Source organism: Canis lupus, chromosome 2, assembly GCF_011100685.1.
Source record: "Canis lupus familiaris isolate Mischka breed German Shepherd chromosome 2, alternate assembly UU_Cfam_GSD_1.0, whole genome shotgun sequence".
Taxonomy (NCBI): Eukaryota; Metazoa; Chordata; class Mammalia; order Carnivora; family Canidae; genus Canis; species Canis lupus.
Genome location: NC_049223.1, coordinates 35,557,751 through 35,579,089, shown reverse-complemented (window position 1 = coordinate 35,579,089; position 21,339 = coordinate 35,557,751). Strand labels below are relative to the sequence as shown.

The following is a 21,339-nucleotide window of genomic DNA, read 5'->3' as shown; positions in this document are numbered from 1 at the left end:
GTCCCACGTCGGACTCCCTGCATGGAGCCTGCTTCTCCCTCTGCCTGTGTCTCTGCCCCTCTCTCTCTCTCTCTCTGTGTGTGTGTGTGTGTGTGTCTCATTAATAAATAAATAAAATATTTAAAAAAAAGAATGGGGCAGCCCAGGTGGCGCAGCGGTTTAGCGCCACCAGCAGCCCAGGGTGTGATCCTGGAGTCCCGGGATGGAGTCCCACATCGGGCTCCCTGCATGGTGCCTGCTTCTCCCTCTGCCTGTCTCTGCCTCTCTCTCTGTGTGTGTCTCTATGAATAAATAAATAAAATCTTTTAAAAATTTTTTAAAAATTAAAAATAAAAAAAGAATGATTGTAACTGTAAGAATGACTGTAACTATAAGAATGACCAGACCGAAGCTGTGCAAAGTGATCTTAACAACCAATGGGGTTAATGAGAATTGTTCTGTGACCTTTAAAAAAAGTTTATGAAAACATGAAGCATTCTTATAGGGAAGTAAGAAAAATAGTACAGCTATTATGTATTTAGTACATTATATGAGACAGAATAGCTGAGTTTAATGAGCAACAACTGCAGGCAAATCTTGAACTCTACAGATTTTTCTCTTTGGTATGGATGTAACAATTCTGAAGCTACTTTCTGTGTGCTTTAGAGTTAAGTAAGTATATTCATAATTTGGGGAACGAGAGTTCTCACTTTTGGAAAAGAAAAATACAAAGGTGGAGGGGGGAAAGCTAGGAAGAATCTGAATTGCAGAAATTAATATGAACTCATGATTTTGGAAGTGTGTGTGTATAGATGTGTGTGTGTGTGTGTGTGTGTGTGTGTTTTGTATGTGTGTTTGTTTCCTAGCTCTATCTACTGAAAAAATCTAGACATAGTGACAGCCCATTAGCAGTAAGCACACCTACACTAGATTTTAACTTTTAATTAATACTTTCTAGTAAAAAGAAGCAGGGCTTTTTGGATAAATGGTTTGTCTAATGACTGGAACAGAAAAAATGTAAGATACTTCTGTAACACCTTGTGTCAGAAAGTAAGAAAGTACTCAAGAAAATGATAGAGGGATGGTGAAAGGGCACAAAGGCATCTTGAAAAGGCCCTCCCTAGCAAAACCATCTGGGATCAAAATAAATCAAAATCTAAAATAAAATCCAGGGATCCCTGGGTGGCACAGCGGTTTGGCGCCTGCCTTTGGCCCAGGGCGCAATCCTGGAGACCCGGGATTGAATCCCACGTCGGGCTCCCGGTGCATGGAGCCTGCTTCTCCCTCTGCCTGTCTCTCTCTCTCTCTCTCTCTCTGTGTGTGTGTGACTATCATAAATAAATAAAATTAAAAATAAAATAAAATAAAATAAAATAAAATAAAATAAAATCCACAATTTGGGACCAAAACAAATAAGAGTAATAATGCTATATAACACACTGAAAAAAAAAAAAAACCCATGAACCATAATGGAATAAATAAAACAGAAGGGAAAGCTCTTCCTTATAGTCTAAGGCCAACTAATAAATGTAGAAGAAAATATTATAAATGGAGTTAGAAAATTGTATCCCCTTGAGTGTGGGCTGGACTAAGAGACATTCTTCTTTATTTTTTAGGGCGGAGGCGGGGAGGGAGAAAGAGAATCTTAAGCAGGTTTAGCCCACTGCAGATCCCAACATGGGACTCGATCTCATTATTCTGAGAGCATGACCTAAGTCAAAATCAAGAGTTGGACACTTAACAGACTCAGCCGCCCAGGTGCCCCAAAATACACGCATCTAATGAAGTGAATATATCAAAAGTTATTGTATGTCATTTTAAAAATTAGCTTTACAAAAAGATTGTGGCTTTCATCTTGTTTGCCCATTACTTGCTCTCTCCATTGCTTGCTCTGACAGAATCCAGATGTTCTATTTTGAGCTGCCCCTATGGAGTGGTGCACACGGCAAGGAAGTGAGGGTTATAAGGCCCTCTAGCAGATAGCAAGCAAAACAATGAGGCCCTCAGTCCAGTGACCCATGAGGAACAGAATCTCTACAATAACTGTGTAAGAGAGGTCAGAAGTGGATCCTCCCTTGTTGAATCTTCAGATAAGAATCCTAGCTGACACCTTGTTTGTAGCCTTAAGAGAAACTTTGAACAGAGACACCCAGCAAAGCCATACCCAGATTCCAGATCCACAAAACGTATGAGATAATAGAAATCTGTTGTATTAAGATACTAAATTTTGTGGTACTTTTTTGCACAGCAATGGATAGTTACCAAAAAATGTCTTAATTAAATATTATCACAAGGAAACAAAACAAAACAAAATTAAAGGTATTCGATGAATCAAAAGACTTTCAGTGTTAGACAAAACAAAGCAATGCTGAGCTTTAACTGTCAGATTAAAATGAACTAAGGAAACGTGACAACTAAATGAAAAATTACTGTGAAGTATTGGTAAAGTTTGAATGTAGACAATAAATAAATATTCTATCAATATTAAACTCTTATTTTTATTACTATGATTCAGGTATATAAAAGAATGTCCTTGTTCTTTGGAAATACACCATTAAGTATTTAGGAATAAAAGAGACATGATGTCTACAACTTACTCACAAGTGGTTCATAAAAAATAGTGTGTGTACACACATATAAATACATATACACATGTACACAAACATACACATATATATGAGAATGATAAAGAGAATAAAAAGAATAAAAGAAATGTAACAAAATGTATATTAACAATAGGTGACTTTGGCTAAAGGATATACAGTTCTTTGTGCAATTCTTGAAACTCTCCTGTCAATTTGAAACTATTTCAAAATAGTTAAAAAGAAAACTTGCTGTGAAGGCACCTATCAACATTACAAACCTATTTACTCTTTGACTGACCCAGCAATTCTAGTTTTGGGAATTCATTCCAGATATATACTGCACATGCACAAAATAATGTAAATACAAGACTATTCAGTGCAGTTGTTTGTGATACTCAAAGACTGGAAACATCCCAAGTATGAACTTATTTACCAGGATACAGATAAATAAGCAGCACAATGGAATACCAGGCACCTGGTTTTTTTAAAAAAACTTTCTTAGGTATTAATATGGAAAGATTTTTAAAGCATACATTGTAGAGTCATGAAATCAAGATAGAGAACAGTATATCTTTTTTTGTAATAAAAGTGGAAGAAAAATATATCCATATTTGTCCCTAACTGTATAAAGAAACGCTGAAAGGATACTTAAGAACGAATAAAATGTATAGGGGCAGGAGGAAAAAGAGGTAGAAAAATAGGTCAGGAATGGGAATAAGACAATATATACCTATTATACATCCTTTTCTGAACCATGTAAATATGTTTTTTATCACAAAATAGAGGAAAATTGCTAAGACTGGGGTATATGGCAGACATAAGGACTCAACTGAAAAGGTGTACCTGAAATATTAATTGGAAAAAGCAAGTTGCAGAATAGTATCCTTACTATGAAATGATCCCTGTTATGCAAAAAAGCATACGCACACCCATACATACAAAAAAATACTTGTGAGTATACATAATCAGATATTAACGGTAATGATGTCTTGGTGGTGAGTCTGGAGGCAAGACTGGGTGGGGGGGGACTCTGATGTTTTATTTTTTTAGTCTCTTTTTAAATTGAGCTATTGTTCATAGACAGTGAAGAGCAAGGATCTGAGTTCAATGAGTTTGGGCAAACGTATACACCCATATAATCCACTATCTATCTACCATCATTAATACTGTTGGTTTCAACTGAAAATGCTTTATTACCATTAATTTATTCAGGAAATACTCACTTAGAGCTTAACAATGTCAAGCACTATTACAGGCCTTAAAAATATAGCATGGAAAAAATAAATCTTTGTCATGAAGGAGCTTATATTCGTATTAGGGAGAGGAAGATAACACATTGAGGAAGAAGCAAACGTATGTCAGATAACAGCCACAGAACAAAAATTACTACCTTTTTTTAAAATTGGAGTTCAATTTGCCAACATATAGCATAACACCCAGTGCTCACCCATATTACTACCTTTTTAAACATGGTTACTAAGGACCATAAAGGATGCCTAAGGCATGTACAGGTTTATCTTCCATACGCATTTATAATACTAAAGTCCAACAATTTTATTATTATCGCTATGTATCTCTTATCACAAATGTTCCTTATCTGAAATTTTACTATTTGTAAGCCAACAATAGATAGTGGAAAAATACTAGGCTTAAAAATTTGCATGAAAAATATACAATCAGGGAAGCCCAGGTGGCTCAGCGGTTTAGCACCTGCCTTCAGCCCAGGGCCTGGTCCTGGAGACCCGGGATCAAGTACTGCGTCAGGCTCCCTGCATGGAGCCTGCTTCTCCCTCTGCCTGTGTCTGTGCCTCTCTCTCTCTCTCTCTCTCTCTCTCTCTGTGCATCTCTCATGAATAAATAAAATAATAATAATAATTTAAAAAAGAAAAATATACAATCAAATGAAAGAAAATTAAGCAACAACAAATTAAAACAGCCTGGTAAATTATAATCCAAACACAATCCCAGGTTGTGTGCAGAAAAGAACTCGGCATCAGAACTAGTCTAAAAAATAGAATGAGCATGAATTAAACACTGAGATTGGGATCCCTGGGTGGCTCAGCGGTTTAGCACCTGCCTTTGGCCCAGGGTGTGATCCTGGAGTCCCGGGATCGAGTCCCACGTCAGGCTCCCTGCATGGAGCCTGCTTTTCCCTCCTCCTGTGTCTCTGCCTCTCTCTCTCTCTCTCTCTCTCTCTCTCTCTCTCTCATAAATAAATAAATAAATAAATAAATAAATAAATATTTTAAAAAAACCCACTGAGATTCTCTGCATAACAGAAGTCTCTAATTGTGAAAAAGTGATAAGAAAAATAAAGCAAAGGGGAAGCACTGTGATGAGTCCCAAAACATACCAGTGTAGAGCTACCAGGAAGCTTATCATGCTCAGGCTGGTAAGGATCTACCCATCTGAATGGATTATCACAATGGAAGTAATCAGAGTAAAAGAATAGTTACCTTATGTCCAACCACACTCTTAGTATCTGCACTTGGATGTTTCACAGAATCCCAAACAACTTGTTTACAACTCAACTCCTAATTTCTGTGTCATCTACCCTTCTCTAGTCTTCCACAACTTACAGATGGTACCTATGTCCATCCAGTTCATTAATTCACAAATATGGAAATGATTATTAATCCCCCTCTCTTTCATCCACTGTATTCATTCAGTCAACAATATTTAATTTTAAATCTACCAGTGCCAGGCTGATCTTTCCAGGCACTGAAGTATATAAATAAAGGAAATAGTCCCTGACCTTAAGGAGTTTACATTTCACCATTCCACTATTGTCTTGTTGTATCTATTTCTTAAATGTATATCCAATCCATCCATTTATTTCTACATCCTCTGCCTTCCCTTTAATCTGACCCAGCACCATTTCTTATCAGGAATATCACCATAGTCTCCCATCAGTTCTCTCTACTTCCATTTGTTACCCTCATAAATCATTTTTTCCACAAAACCACCAGAGAAATCTTTTTAAAAATTCAAATCATATCTTGCCACTGCCTTGTTTAAAATGATTCAAAAGCTCCTAAGTACAAAAGTACTTAAATAAAACTCAGAATCTTTAATATGGTTTACGGGACTCTGTCTTGTAATTGATGTACCTCATCTATTTATTTAACACTTTTAGCCTCCCCAGCCTTCTTTTTCAATTGCTCACCTTCTTTTTAAAGGATCTTTTCTTTTTTAAGGATCTTTACATCTAATTCCTCTGCCAATTTCTCCCTTAATCTCCTTGTTACCTAGCTACACTCTACTCATCTTTCAGATCTCATGCTAAATTTATCAATTCCTGAAAGAACCTCTCCCTGACCCTCCCAGACTAGGGTAGGTTCCCTGTTACAAGCTCTCTTAGCATCCTTGTTTTTCTCTTTGGTAGCATTTATCAGACTTATAAAAGACCACAGGTTATAAAGGGATTCATTATGTCAGGAATCATATCTGCCCTATTCATTAGTGCACCCTTGCAACCTAGGATAGTGGTTTGCAAGTAGCAGGCATTTAATAAATATTTGTTATATAAATGAACAAATGATCCAACCACTGCTAGACATGGCGCAGACACTAGTGTTTACTCTGTTTTTGGATAGGCTCTTCCAACCTATCTATTTCAGAGAATGGATGCCTAAATTTACGTATTAGTGGTCTAAGCTTATACTATACTCTTTTACATTATATTCACACACTAAGAAAATAGAGTATGTTATACTCCTTGTTTTTTAGAACCATATGATTTTGTTGATATTCTTGATACAAAAAATCAAGTTTTTCTGTAAACCAGCAATGATCAGAAAATGAAATTTAAAAAATTTTTACAATAACATCCAAAGCCATAAAATATGTAGGAATAATTTAATTAAAGATATATGACTTCTATATTAAAAACTCTGAAACACTGCTAAAAGAAGTTAAAGAAGATCTAAATACATGGAAATATAATATCATTCTCAGAAGCTGTAAGTCTCAATATTGTTCAGATGACCTCTCTCCCAAAAGATTTATAGATTCAATGCAATCCCATTCAAATTTCTTGCAGGCTTTTTCTCTCCAGAAAGTAAGAAAATTATTTTTATTTGGAAAGAGAAAGGATCATGAATAGTCAAAAAAGTGTTGAAAAACAAGAAAAAAGATGGAAGATTTGCCTACCTGACTTCAGGACTTACTATAAATCTTTAATAATTAAGACAGTGCAATTGTGGCAAAAGGACAAAGATGCCTACAGCACATCACAGGGAGTCTAGACCCATTTGTATCAAATGATTTGCAACAAGAGTACCAAAGCATTTTAATAGAAAAAGGAACATCCTTTCAACAAATGATGTTGGAGAAACTGGGCATCATACAGGGACCAAGAATCTTGACTCCTACCTCACTGAATTACTACCTCATATCACGTGCAAAAGTCAGTTTAAAATAAGGTAAATAGAAGAGTCAATAGATGTCAAATAAGTGCCCTTTGCTCACCAGGAATATTCAGGGCCTTCCCTAACACAGTGCTAGAGAAAATACTACACAAGATAAAACCAGTATATGCAAGTGAAACATAGTTGTTGAGATGCTTGCCTTTTCTTGATTTCCTAGCTTTAGCAAACTCTTCGGTGAGCAGTGGAATCCAGGTTGAAGACTCCTTATTACCTAATTTCTCGAATTCCTTTTAGAGATCAACAGCCAGGTAGCATTTACAATAAAATAAACATAGCTTAAACAGACAACAGAATTCACATCAATAAGGAATCCTACCATGACTAACCAATCAGACACAGGTTCCTTATTACCCACTTTACCTAAGTTGCACTTTCCAACAGTTGATATTTCTTTTTCCTTTTATATTTATATAATTTTATATTATATATTTATAATTCATTGTTATATTTTAGACTGCAATCTTCCAAACCACTGACAGGGATATATAACAAGGAATTTTATATGTAAATATTATTCTATAATTTTACAAATGTTTGTAAAGTGTAAGTTGAGTGAAATGCTATGCCAACATTATTTAGATCCACCTGATTACATGGAACAGCATTCTGCGCTACCTCAAACTCACTTTAAGTATCCAAATTGGCCACAAAGGAATAAGAGATACTGCTGTTGGGTCCCAGATCAGGACTTGAGCTGCAGACTTGAGCAATGGAGGTGCTGGGAGGGCTGTTCTTGGCCATGTGGACCACCTAGGAGGCCTGGTGGAAAACTGGCTTGTTGCTGATGTCACCAAGGTGTAAAGTGGCATTTCTGCTAGGGGAGAGGTGACTTGTTTGTCCGTGGCCATGATGGGAACATTGTACCCTATATTTCCATGTATTTAGATCTTCTTTAACTTCTTTTAGCAGTGTTTCAGAGTTTTTAATATAGAAGTCATATATTTTTAATTAAATTATTCCTACATATTTTATGGCTTTGGATGTTATTGTAAAAATTTTTTAAATTTCATTTTAAATTTCATTTCACTTGTACCCTAGGGTCAGCTCCCCTGTCTAGGGCCCACCCCACCCATTGCAAGCATGTAGTAATTACTGGTAGAAGATTCGATTCTGAATCTATACCAGACATGTGACCTCCCTATTTTCTACTGAATCTGGATCCTGTGTTTATTTTTTTTTAAAGATTTTACTTATTTATTCATGAGAGACACACAGAGAGAGGCAGAGACATAGGCAGAGAAGCAGGCTCCCTGCAGGGAGCCTGATGCAGGATTTGATCCCAGGACCCTGGGACCAGGACCGAACCAAAGGCAGATGCTCAACCACTGAGCAACCCTGATGTCCCTGAATCCTGTGTTTTAAACAGAATCATTACTGTCAAAAGTGCAGACTCTTCAGGAATCATTATTGAGATAGAGGTAAAAATCAGCTCTGGGACTTTGTCATTATTATCCAGAATTTTGATCTCAACTACACTAGGCAACCGGTCCTCACCTCCCACCATTCCTTACTTCCAAAACCATGGAACATTTTTATATCTCATCATAGCCCAATGTACCTAAAGTTTTCATTTTGCCTGGATTGTGATCAAGACCAAATTGGATACGAGTACTCTGGACTGCAAAGACATATCTGATCTCACATTGCTACTCTCATATGAGCAGTGGTCCTTACCCTCACCATGGAGGTGCCCAGGAGGCATGTCTTCTCAAAAGCTGACCCCATATACCTTCTGGCTGAAACTGAGGAGCAGATGCATCAACTGCTTCCAACATCAGTATCTTCTGTAGGTTCTATAACAAATCTTGCCCCAACCTGGGTCAATTCAGATATTTGAGTCAGTAACACTACCAATGAGCTGGAGAGTATTATCATTTGCATCTTGCACATCTATATTAATGTGGAAAACATTTAAAGGGTTTTCAACTACCATTTCTAAACATTTGATACAAACTATCGTATAGGGGTATATATATTCCAGGTCCAACCTGTTACAAGTTAAGTGTCTATTTTCTTCACTTCAGAGTGAACTATTCTTTTTCTACATTAATTCACAGCTTCTGAAAGAGCAAGTCCAGGACACCTAGCCCCATATCTTTGATAAGATCTCATGAGGAAAGTGACCCAACAGAAACCTTTACAGATCTCTTTGTAAATCTCTATTTCCACACTGACTCACAGCAGCACTCGGAGTCCCTGCCTTAGAACTATAGCCTGAAGTAATCAGAGGTTGATATTCTGGAGAGTTAAGAACAAAGATAAAGATGTTTCTCACTGGAATTTGCAAGCTGAAAGGCAGTAGTAGTACAGCCTTATTCATCCAATTAAATATTCATGGGAATTTATATTCTCAGGGATGCCAGGATACAATGTCAAAGTGGTGATTTCTTTTTATATTTTCTTGATGCTTAAGATATTTTAAGGCTGTCTCTTTTTCAAAAGTGTTTTTGTAGGGAAGTTTTACTTTTTCATATAACATAGTCTCGGGATGAACTACGGGCTGGATCTTCAGTTGCAAATACATAGAAATCTTATAAGAAGTTACATAATATGAAAAGCCTATGTATTGAGGCAACTATTTTTGTATCCTTTGAGTAAATACCTAGTAGTGCAATTGCTGGATCATAGTCCTATTTTTAACTTTTTGAGGAATCTCCATACTGTTTTCCAAGGTAGCTGCATCAGTTTACATTCCCACCAACAGTTTAAGAGGGTTCCCCTTTCTCCTCATTCTCACTGATATCTATTGCTTCCTGTGTTAAGTTTAGCCATTCTGACAGGTATGAGGTGGTATCTCATCGTGGTTTTGATTTGTATTTCCCTGACGATGAGTAATGTTAAGGATTTTCTCATGTGCCTGTTAGCACACCTGGATGTCTTCTTTCTGGATGTCTATTCATGTCTTCTGCCCACTTCTTAGCTGGATTATTTGATTTTTGGGTGTTGAGTTTGATAAGTTCTTCATAGATCCTGGATACTAGCCCTTTATCTGATATGTCATTTCCAAATATCTTCTCCCATTACATCAGTTGTCTTTTAATTTTGCAAATTGTTTCCTTCACTGTACATAGCTTTATTATCTTCATGAGGTCCTAAAAGTTCATTTTTGCTTTTATTTCCCTTGCCTCTGGAAACGTGTCTAGTAAAAAGTTGCTGCAGCCAAGGTCAAAGAGGTTGCTGGTGTTTTCCTCTACCATTTTGATGGTTCCCTGTCTTACATTTAGATCTTTCATACATTTTAAATTTATTTTGTGTACAGTATAAGAACGTGGTCCAGTTTCATTCTAATGCATGTAGCTGTCGAGGTTTCCCAACATCATTTGTTGAAGGGACTTTTTTACATTGGATATTCTTTCCTGCTTTGTCAAAGGTGAGTTGACCATATAGTTTTGGGTCCATTTCTGGGTTTTCTATTCTGTTCCATTGATCTATGTAGACACCACTTCCTAATCACTGAACTTAACCCTTTTACTGACTATTTAGAAGGGGTACAAATCATTGTGTGAAATGCTTCAGAGACTTAAAGATAAGCTATGAAATTGTATTTGTCATTAATAACATTATACATAGATATTTTTATGGCTTCTCTAAGATAAATTGCCCAAGTATTGATTTCTTTTACATATAAATTATTTTGAGTCTCTGGTTCATCTGATGACAATCTCTTCACATCTTAAACCATAACTCTTCCATTTGGTACCAGTGAAATTCATCCTCTATCAAAGATTTTTTTCAATTACCTTTGCCATAGACTATCTTTATATTTTCCTATCAGTATTTTAAGAATCCTAAATGGTACATTCTTTTTTTTTTATGATAGTCACACACACACAGAGAGAGAGAGAGAGAGAGAGAGAGGCAGAGACACAGGCAGAGGGAGAAGCAGGCTCCATGCACTGGGAGCCCGATGTGGGATTCGATCCCAGGTCTCCAGGATCGCGCCCTGGGCCAAAGGCAGGCGCCAAACCGCTGCGCCACCCAGGGATCCCAATAGTACATTCTTTTATGGTAACTTTTCACTAGATATGGTTTCCTAAAGATTAACTCTTAAAATTTAACTCTGGAGAGTAAATCTCTTTCCTAATATAAATAGTCATTTTTTGGTCAATATCCCTTCACACTGTTTGCTTTAAAAAATTTTAAGTAGCTTTATAGAGGTATAGTTAATATACAAAGAATTACACATATTAATGTGAAGGTGTTTATTTTTTTGAACTTGGTATCTTGCATGAAGAAAAAGCAAGTTTTTCACCAGAAAAATTAAACTCATTATCACAGCTATACTGTCACATGTGACTGAGAAAACTGATACAGTCCACTCATTTATCATCAGCCTTCTAATTCAGTTTAAAATGATATGTGGGTTGCATAGTCTCAACAAGTTGTACAGTCTCACCAAAGATCCTAGCCTATTTCTGCTTCAAACAGCATAATATCTCTTCCAGAATGATGTGTGTGGGTGGGGGAAGAGTGTCTGTTGATAGATTATATTTCAACTTTAGGTGCTATGAAATAGTAGGGCTGTAACTTTTAAATTATAGCTGAACACTTTAACTTATTAGATTGAGTGAACTCAAACCCACAATCCTTAACACGTAGAAAGATAAGCCAAGTTCTCCACAAAATTTCATTACTGGAACCAGCACAAAAATAAACACCCAAATCCACTGCCTAGTTACTCTAAAAAACCCAAATATCCTAATTATCAATCCTAAATTATCAATAAATATCCTAAAGCTAAGATTGACATTTTACATTAAATACATTATGTTAGCTTAAACTCTCATGTGGCCCAAACCAAGTAACTCCAGCTTTCAGGTTTTGATGATATATCCTCTAGTTAAGTCATCCTAGCAATCCTAATGGAGTAACTAGGTCCTTTAAATAAGAAATTTCAGGGGTGCCTGGGTGGCTCAGTTGGTTAAGCATCTGCCTTCAGCTTAGGTCATGATCCCAGCATCCTGGGATCAAGCCCTAGGGAGGAGCTCCCTGCTCAGCAGACAGCCTGCTTCTCCCTCTTCCTCTGCTGCTCCCCCTACTTGTTCTTGCTTGCTCTCTCTTTGTCAAATACATAAAATATTTTATTTTATTTTTTTTATTTTTTTTAATTTTTTTTTAATTTATGATAGTCACAGAGAGAGAAAGAGTGAGAGGCAGAGACATGGGCAGAGGGAGAAGCAGGCTCCATGCACCGGGAGCCTGATGTGGGATTCGATCCCGGGTCTCCAGGATCGCGCCCTGGGCCAAAGGCAGGCGCCAAACCGCTGCGCCACCCAGGGATCCCCATAAAATATTTTAAAACAACTAAGAAGACTCCTAACTCTGGGAAACGAACTAGGGGTTGTAGAAAGGGAGGTGGGCGGGGGGTGGGGGTGACTGGGTGACGGGCACTGAGAGGGGCACTTGATGGGATGAGCCCTGGGTGTTACTCTATATGTTGGCAAATTGAACACCAATAAAAAATAAATTTATAAAAAAACAAATAAGAAATTTCATAGGATGCTTGTCTAATGTTTCATTACAGTTCAGAGAGAGAAAAATTAACATTCATAAAGCTGTCCCATCCAAAACAATGGCTCCCCTATCTTTTATGACCTTAAACGGGTTTCTCAAACAATAATGTGCCTAGGGAGATCCTTTGCCTCTTCTGCCATGTGAGGATACAGTCAAAAATCTATGACCTACAAGAAAGTCCTCACCTGACTATCTTGGCACCCTTATCCCAGAATTCCAGCCTTTAAAACAGTAAGCAGTACATTTGTGCTATTTGTAAGCCATCCATCACCTAATCCCCAGGTGAAGGGGATTAATTGAAACAAACCAGTTATAAAACAAGTCATTTAGATGTAACATATTGAATACAATTGATAATACTGTAATAAATTTGTATAGTGACAGTAACTAGACTTACAGAGGTGATCATTTCATAATGTGTAAAAATCCTAAAGGGTACTTGGTGTCTGAGTTGGTTGAGGCTCTCGATTATGGCTCAGGTCATGATCTTGGGGGTCATGATGGGCTCTGCATTCAGTGTGGAGTCTACTCTAGAGATCGTCTCCCTTTCCTCTGCTCCTCCCCCTGCTCACACACTCTTTTTAAAAAATACGGAATCACTGTCATGTACCTGAAACTAATATAATATTGTATGTCAATTATAATCTAATTTTTATTATTTTAAGATTTTATTTATTTGAGAGAGACAGCATAAGAAATGGAAAGATCACAAGCAGAGGAGAGGGGTGAGGGAGAAGCAGACTCCCCACTGAGCAGAGAGCCTGATGAGAGGCTCTATCCCAGGACCATGACCTGGGCCGAAGACATACGCTTAACTAATTTAGCCACCCAGGTGCCCCAAAGCTTTTTAGATTAGCCTTCATAAAAGCTTTAGAATAGTTTTACTTCCACTCACAGGACAGCCCATTAGACCACCCAGAGAATCACACAAATCATTATCACTTTTTCCCAACAGAATGTTAAATGTGCTGACACTAAAACGCTTGACTTCTTTTTATATCAATGATGTAAAAAAAAAGTGGCACCTATTATGAACCATGTGGTTTATATGTTATCACTAGTCCTCACCACAATCTTTCAAATTATATATTATTGTTCCAATTTTGCTGAAGCTGACATTAAATAACTTGTCAAAGGTCACAAAGTTAGTAATTTTACCACATTGCAAAGCTCCTACTTTTCTATCAAACTGCATCTTAGAATACAGCTAGAAGGTAATCCCCAGAGCACATATATTTGTTCATTCACTCATTCAACTAATTAATGAAGCCTATTTAGCTCAACTAGAAGCATTAGTTGAGATCACTGATACTTGAGATTCGGCTTAAGAGTCATAATTGTTCATTGCCCTAATTTTTTTTCTAACTTTTAATGATTTGTCTCTAATCAGGTTAAGTAAACAGCAGTCAGCAGGACTGGACCATAGCAGGTTTCCTAAATAACTTCTTTTTTTTATTTAAATTCAATTAGCCAACATATAGTACATAGTTTCCGATGTAGTGTTCAACAATTCATCAGCTGTGTATAACACCCAGTGCTCATCACAATACATACCCCCCTTCATGCCCATCATCCCATCACCCAACCACCCGATGACCCTATGCTCCCACCCACCTCTTCTCTTCCAGCAACCTGTTTGTTTCCTAGAGTTAAGAGTCTCTCATGGTTTCTCTTCCTCTCTGATGATTTCCCATTCAGTTTTTCCTCTCTTCCCCTATGATCCTCTGCACGGTTTTGTATATTCCACATGAGTGAAACCATAGGAAAAGTGTCTTTCTCTGATTGACTTATTTTGTTCAGCATAATACCCTCCAGTTCCATCCATCCACATCGATGTAAATGGTAACTATTCACCCTTTCTGATGGCTAATATTTCATTTTTCCATTGAGTGTGTGTGTATATGTACATATACACACAGTATATATTTATATATATTTATATATATTATATACATATATTCTTCTTTATCCATTTATCTGTCAATGGTTCTTTCCACAGTTTGGCTATTGAGGATATTGCTGTTATGAACACTGGGGTGCAGGTGCCCCTTTGAACCACTACATTTATATGTTTGGGGTAAATACTTAGTAGTGCAATTGCTGGGTGGTAGGGTACTTCTATTTTTAACTTCTTGAGGAACCTCTATATCATTTTTCCAGAGTGGCTGTATCAGCTTGCATTCTCACCAACAGTGTAAAAGGGTTCTTCTTTCTCTGCATCCTCACCAACATTTGTTATTTCCTGTCTTGTTAATTTTAGCCATTCTGACCAGTATAAGGTGGTATCTCATTGTGGTTTTAATTTATATTTAATTTATATTTCCCTGATGCCAAGTGCTGTGGAGCATTTTTTATGTGTTAGCCGAATATTTCTATTGTGTGTTATGTCTTTCATTTTGAACTGCCCACCATGTGAGAACTGGCCTTGTGATAAACAATTTGACAGCCTTTACAAAACAAGAGGTCATACTGCCCTCTAATCTCATTGATATCATTTATTTTTAGATTTTATCCATTAATTTGAGGGGGGGCAGAGGGAAAGGGAAAAGCAGACTCCTCGCTGAGCAGGTAGTATGACATGGGGCTCTATCCCAGGACCCTGGGATCATGATGCTAGCCAAAGGCAAACACTTAACCGACTGACCCACTCAGGTGCCCCCCCATTGTTATCATTTACAAAACTACTTATTAAGTTCCATTTGGAACTTAATATCAATAAAAAATTTGCATTTTCAGGCAGGCTCAAAAACTTCCTTTTAAAAAATCAGACAAATAGAACCATACTATCTTTCCTTTCTTGAACTAGTTGTCATGAAGCATAAAGTGACAAGTCAATCTCATTAGCAGTAACTGTCTCATTTTAGAGATGCTTAATTACCTTTCTCAAATGATGTATAATCTCTTTTATAATTCTATATATTAACTGACTGTTGTATTTTTGAAAAGAGGCAAGTAACAAAGGAAGAGAAAATAATAATGATGCTATGATTCCCACTCCTTTACAGAATTCACCCAAAGATCCAAACTTCTCACAGGTTCCAGCAACTCTTTCCCAATATACATTTGCATTCAATTTAGGTTCAACATTGTAGTAAGCATAAGGTTCTCAAGAAACACTTAGAATCTGGGCACTTTCCATAATTTTTTCCATGTGTGAAAGTTACAGAAACTTACATAAGAAGAGAGACTACTGCAAATGCACTACATTACCAAAAATGCATTCAAAACACAATTTGTTAACTGAGTGTTTCACAAAGCCATCATTAAGATCATCAGTGTGAGTAAAGAAATCTCTCCTGGAAATACATACAAACATTGCATTCCCAAAATCTACAATGGGGATGAAAAATAATCTCTTCAGTTTTCTTCATTACAACACTTACCTATTTGTGTATTTCTTTTTTCTTTTTTTAAGATTTTACTTTTAGGCAATCTCTACACCCAATATGGTACTTGAACTCATAACCCCATATCACGAGTCACATGCTTTACTGACTTAGCCGGTTGGGCATCCCTGTTTGCATATTTCAATGACAAAGTTTTAAGTATGTAGGAAATAAACCGGGTATATTTGGAAGTTCAAGAATTGTGTGAAACCATGAAATGACTTAACACCTGAGAAAGTATAAACATATGCATCCCTAATGACCAGAATTACTTCACTTTAAAAGAAACTAAAAAAATAAATAAATAAATAAATAAAATAAAATAAAATAAAATAAAATAAAAGAAACTAAATGTGGGGCGCCTGGTGGCTCAGTAATTGAGCATCTGCCTTGGGCTCAGATTATGATCTTCATTAGGTCCCGGGATCGAGTCCTCATCAGGCTCCCCGCAGGAAGACTGCTTCTCTCTCTGCCTCTCTGTGTCTCTTATGAATAAATAATCCATTAAAAAAGAAACCAAATGCACTTTATGAATTTGTTAGCAACTTCACAAATTAGAAGTAGTAGTCAGAAGCCCCTCTACTCACAAAAGTTTATTTAAAATATCCTTAATACTTTTAAAAGATTAGAGTGATGGGGATCCCTGGGTGGCTCAGCGGTTTAGAACCTGCCTTGGGCCCAGGGCGTGATCCTGGAGTCCTGGAATCAAGTCCCACATCAGGCTCCCTGCATGGGGCCTGCTTCTCCCTCTGCCTGTGTCTCTCATGAATAAATAAATAAATATTTAAAAGAAAATAAAAATAAAAAGAGTGAATCCCTACCCAAGAATTTGGGGTTTTAATGGATAAACTGGCATCAGATGTTCAACATAAAAATGTTTTGTGGCCAACGGTAAGAAAAAAACAATTAAAAGCAAGCACAGCTGGTTAATTAGAAAAAGTATATATTTAAAAGGTACCAAAGTGGTTATATATTTTTATATATAATATATAAACATTGTTATAAATAAGGCGTGAGAGAAGGCGTGAAGTAAGCCCCGAGGGAAGGCCTCCAAGTTGTCCTTGGTGTCTACCACGCATAGATAAGTTTTCTAGTGTCTGCCCTCTAAGTTCTGAATATACACTACCCACACTGAGATTTTTTTTTAAGATTTTATTTGTTTATTCATAGAGACACAGCTAGAGAGAGAGAGGCAGAGACACAGGCAGAGGGAGAAGCAGGCACCATGCAGGGAGCCTGATGTGGGACTCCATACCCCGTCTCCAGGATCACACCCTGGTCTGCAGGCGGCGCTAAACCGCTGCGCCACCGGGGCTGCCCCCACACTGAGATTTTTTAGATACTTTGTCCAAAACCCTGGGAAGAATATTTGATATGTCCTTACCTGAATTAATGCATGATTATCTTTAAAAAACGCTGAACCACCCGAGAGCAAAAGAGGCTCACTTTTCCCACAGCTCTCCTGGCTGAGGAGCGTGTCCGCATAGTTGGGCTGCGGGAAGATCACGTGACTCTCCCGCGAGCCCGCGGTCAGGGACACCTCGTGAGAATAGGTCTGCAGGAACGCCCGCACCCCGTCCACGCCCACAAACTGCGAGGCCGAGGCCGGCGCGCCCAGCAGCCCTCCTCCTGCAGCCTGGAGCAGACGCGACGCGTGCCAGCGCCTCAGCCTGAGCGCCAGCAGCACGATGACAAAGGCGAGGAAGACGCAGGAGACTGCGGCCACTGCCACCACCAGGTACAGCGTGAGGTCTGAAGCTTGGGAGTCACGTGGGGCTTCCAGGCTGCCCAAGTCAGCCAGGACATCTGGGATGCTGTCAGCAATGGCCACAGTGAGCGTGACGGTGGCCGAGAGAGGGGGCTGGCCGTGGTCCTGCACCGCCACCACCAGGCTCTGCTTGAGCGCGTCTCTGTCCAGCAGGGCCCGCGCTGTGCGCACCTCTCCCGTGTGCAGCCCCACCTGGAAGAGCCCAGGCTCGCTGGCCTTGAGCAGGTGGTAGGACAGCCAGGCGTTCTGGCCAGAGTCTTTGTCCACTGCCACCACCTTGGTGACCAGGTAGCCGGGCTCTGTGGAGCGGGACGCCAGCTCCATGCCTGTGGAACGGTCAGTGGGGAGGATGGGGTACAAGATTTCTGGCACGTCGTTTTGTCTGTTCTGGTCCAGCACAGACAGACTCAGAGGCACGTTGCTGCTGAGCGGTCACTGCTGTTGTAGGCCATCACTTGTAGCTGCAAGTCTTGCAACTGTTCATAGTCGAAGGAATGCAGGGCGTACAGAACGCCAGTGTTGGAGTTGATGGAGATGTAGGAGGATAGGGGCGGTCCTGGGAGAGTGTCTTCCACCAAAGAGTAAGTGACCTGGGCGTTCTCTCCATAGTCAGGGTCATAGGCGGTCACAGACATTATGGAGGCTGTTGGGACATTAGAGTTATTCTCCACGATAAAAGCGGAGTAGAAGGGGTCAGAGAAGATGGGCGGTTGTCGTTGGTATCTGCTATTTTCAGTGAGATGTGAGTTTCCGTGGACAGGGAAGGACTTCCTATGTCACTGGCAGTCACTGTGATGTAGCTAGGAACCTGTTCCCAGTCTAGGAGTGCATCTGTCACTAAACTATGGTAATTTCCATAAGACTTTTCTAATTTAAATTCCAGATTCCCCCAATGAAGCAAGTCACTTGTCGGTTTTCTCCAGAGTCTTGATCATTTACATTTAAAAGGGCAATTAATGTCCCTCTGGGAGTGTTTTCCAGAATGGAGCTGGAGAGAGAGGTGACAACTACTTCAGGGATGTTATGATTTACGTCCAATACTGTGATCAAGACTATGGCTCGAGCTGAATATCCTGAGTCATCCATTGCTTGCACTTCCATCTCATAGATTCCTCGTAGTTCAGCTCCCCTATTGTTCAAACTGTCCCTAAATTAGCATCTACTTTGAAAACTTGAACTTGGGCCGCCTTTTTGTCCACATAAAGGAAGGAATACATCACTTCCGCAGTGGCTCCTTCATCAGGGTCGGTGGCGCTTACCAAAAGCAGCTTTGTGCCTATGGCCACATTCTCAGGAACGCTCACGTGGTACTCAGGCTGAGCAAATACTGGTGTGTTATTCACATCAACTACCATCACCTGGATGCGCGTTCTGTTCCTGTGCACTGGGTCGCCCCCATAGGAGGCCGTGAGAACCAGGTGATGAACAGCCTTCTGCTCCCGGTCCAAGGCGCACTCCAACACCAATTCGGGGTACTTGTTATCATCCGCTCCACTTTGTACATCCAAGGAGAAGTGAGTATTACTACTGAGTCTGTACCTCTGGAGAGCATTCTTCCTGAAATCCAGATCCCAAGCGTGGGGAAGCGGGAACCGCAACCCAGTGACTGCGTTTTCGCTCATTTTTATTTCTAATTCATCTTCCTGGAAATAGGGGGCATTATCGTTAATGTCTCTCACTTCTGCCACTACCCCATATATTTTTACTTTACCCTCCAACAGAATCTCCAGATTTAATTGACAACTGAAGACCCCCATACAGAGCTCTTCCCGGTCTATCCTGCCTGCAGAGATTAGGCTGCCGCTTCGAGGGTTCAGAGGGTTCAGAAAAGTTGACTCCTACCTTTGGAGACTATACGGGCTCTGGGCTCTGGGCTCTGCGCTCCTCTAGTTCCTGGGGCTCCAACCCCAGGTCCTTGGCGATGTTGCCCACTCTAGAGCCTTTCTCCAGCTCCACAGGAACTAAATAGTGAATTTGGGTGCATCCAGTATCCCATAGAATCCCCAGGAGAACTCCCAGCAGGACAAGCCCTTTGCAGTCCTGATGCAGGCGCTTAGGCATCATTGCCACTTTTCTGGAGGATATCACTTCCACTTCTTCCCTACACCACCAAAGTCAGGACCAGCTTTTCCCATCTTTCGATTCCAACAATTTCTACACAGCCCCGGAGATGGTTAGTTTCTATCTGGGCTTTTTTGTGTTTCAGGCGCCCACAGGGCAAGCAGGAGGAAAGCCCGATCTCTGTTTTTCTCTCCCTGATTGGTGAACAGCAGCACTCAGAGTCCTAACCAATTACTGCACAATCTTGAACTCCAGGAAGGATTTTTGGGTTTTGTACCTTAAATAGCTCCACCTACTGTTCTTCAAATAGGGATGTAAGTTCCGTTTAGTAGAAATTTCAGTCAACCTCTTTGTATTTCCCTAGTATTTTTCATACAGAGCTGCTTTCTTGAGATTTTCTGTATCTATATTCTGTTTTTTCCAATGAGCTTTTAAATGAATTTGAAGTTTCCATACAAAGTAATTTTAACCTTACAATCTTAGTGCACCTAATTTGATATCACCATCCCCAGAAAACACCAATTATGGGCCATCTTCCTAGGCGTTTCCAATTATGAGAAATCATACAATTATATAAATTAAACTTTCTCACTTGGCTGTAATAGGGGGCATCTTTTTTTTTTTTTTACAGATTTTTAAATTTATCTAAAGAGAAGAGCTATTTTAAAAGGTTGTCAACATCTAGTATTTAAAAATAAAAATTTGGGGGCAGCCCGGGTGGCTTAGTGGTTTAGCGCCTGCCTTTGGCCCAGGGCCTGATCCAGGAGACCCAAGATCAAGTCCCACATCAGACGCCCTGCGTGGAGCCTGCTCCTCCCTCTGCCTGTGTCTCTGCCTCTCTCTCTCTCTCTGTGTCTCTCATGAATAAATAAATAAATAGAATCTATAAAAATATATATATTTTAAAAATAAAAATAAAAATTTTACAATATGGAAACCTAAAAATAAGAAATGCAATTGTAGACATTATCAGAAGCTCAGTGATAAGTCAACTAAGACAAATAAACAATTTTAGGACAAAATGGAAGCATTTCAACTTGCACTTACTAGAAATAAGGGTAGTATTTCACAATTAGCAATCCAGAAAATATTATTAACTTACCTTTTTCTGAGCAACAAAACCAATTCCATTTACTGAAAATAACTGATGATACCTTTGAAAACTCATCAAAATATAGGAAAAAATTCTTACTATTCTGCTTTCATAAATGTAAATGTTTAGATTCTGAGGATAAAACATGTTTGGCAGGCATGCCACTACATATCCCTAAAACTGGAAGGAAATCTATAGATAGTTTTGAGAAAATATTGGGAATAAAATCAGCCTATTCAGTGGGATTCAAAGAATCCCTAATGAATGTAATATTATGAAAATATTACTCTGTCCTTTAAAAATAAAACTTTTCTTCTCCGTTTTTCTCTTACTTTGTAATTATAGAGAAAAAGCACTATATGCTCAAGATATTGATGTTTTGAGAAAGAGAAACACCCACAGAAAGAAAACATTAATGTTTCAGTTATAAATATTTACGTGGCAACAGCATCATAATACCCACTTGTCACAGAACAGGAGATTTTGTGTGTAGGTGGATGAAGACTATCACAGGTGAAATTGT

At 38.8% G+C, this 21,339-nt stretch overlaps 1 protein-coding gene and 1 pseudogene across 31 annotated transcripts in view; both read right to left on the bottom strand.

Moving 5' to 3' along the window:
- LOC478038 (protocadherin gamma-C5) overlaps positions 1–21,339 on the bottom strand; it is a 194,281-nt gene that overhangs the window by 50,320 nt on the left and 122,622 nt on the right. For 4 of the 31 annotated variants that reach the window (XR_005355451.1, XR_005355449.1, XR_005355450.1 and 1 more), the window contains one exon: positions 8,669–8,809. The exons of 25 other annotated variants lie outside the window; for them this stretch is intronic. Coding sequence is in view for 2 of the 6 variants with exons in the window: in XM_038530429.1 (XP_038386357.1) it covers positions 20,826–20,963 (138 nt within the window). In the remaining 4 variants the exon portion in view is untranslated. Of the gene's footprint in view, positions 1–8,668; positions 8,810–20,825; positions 21,181–21,339 lie in introns of those variants that run through there. 2 more of the 31 variants (XM_038530430.1, XM_038530429.1) reach the window with 2 other exon arrangements.
- LOC119876070 lies at positions 14,785–20,496 on the bottom strand (annotated as a pseudogene).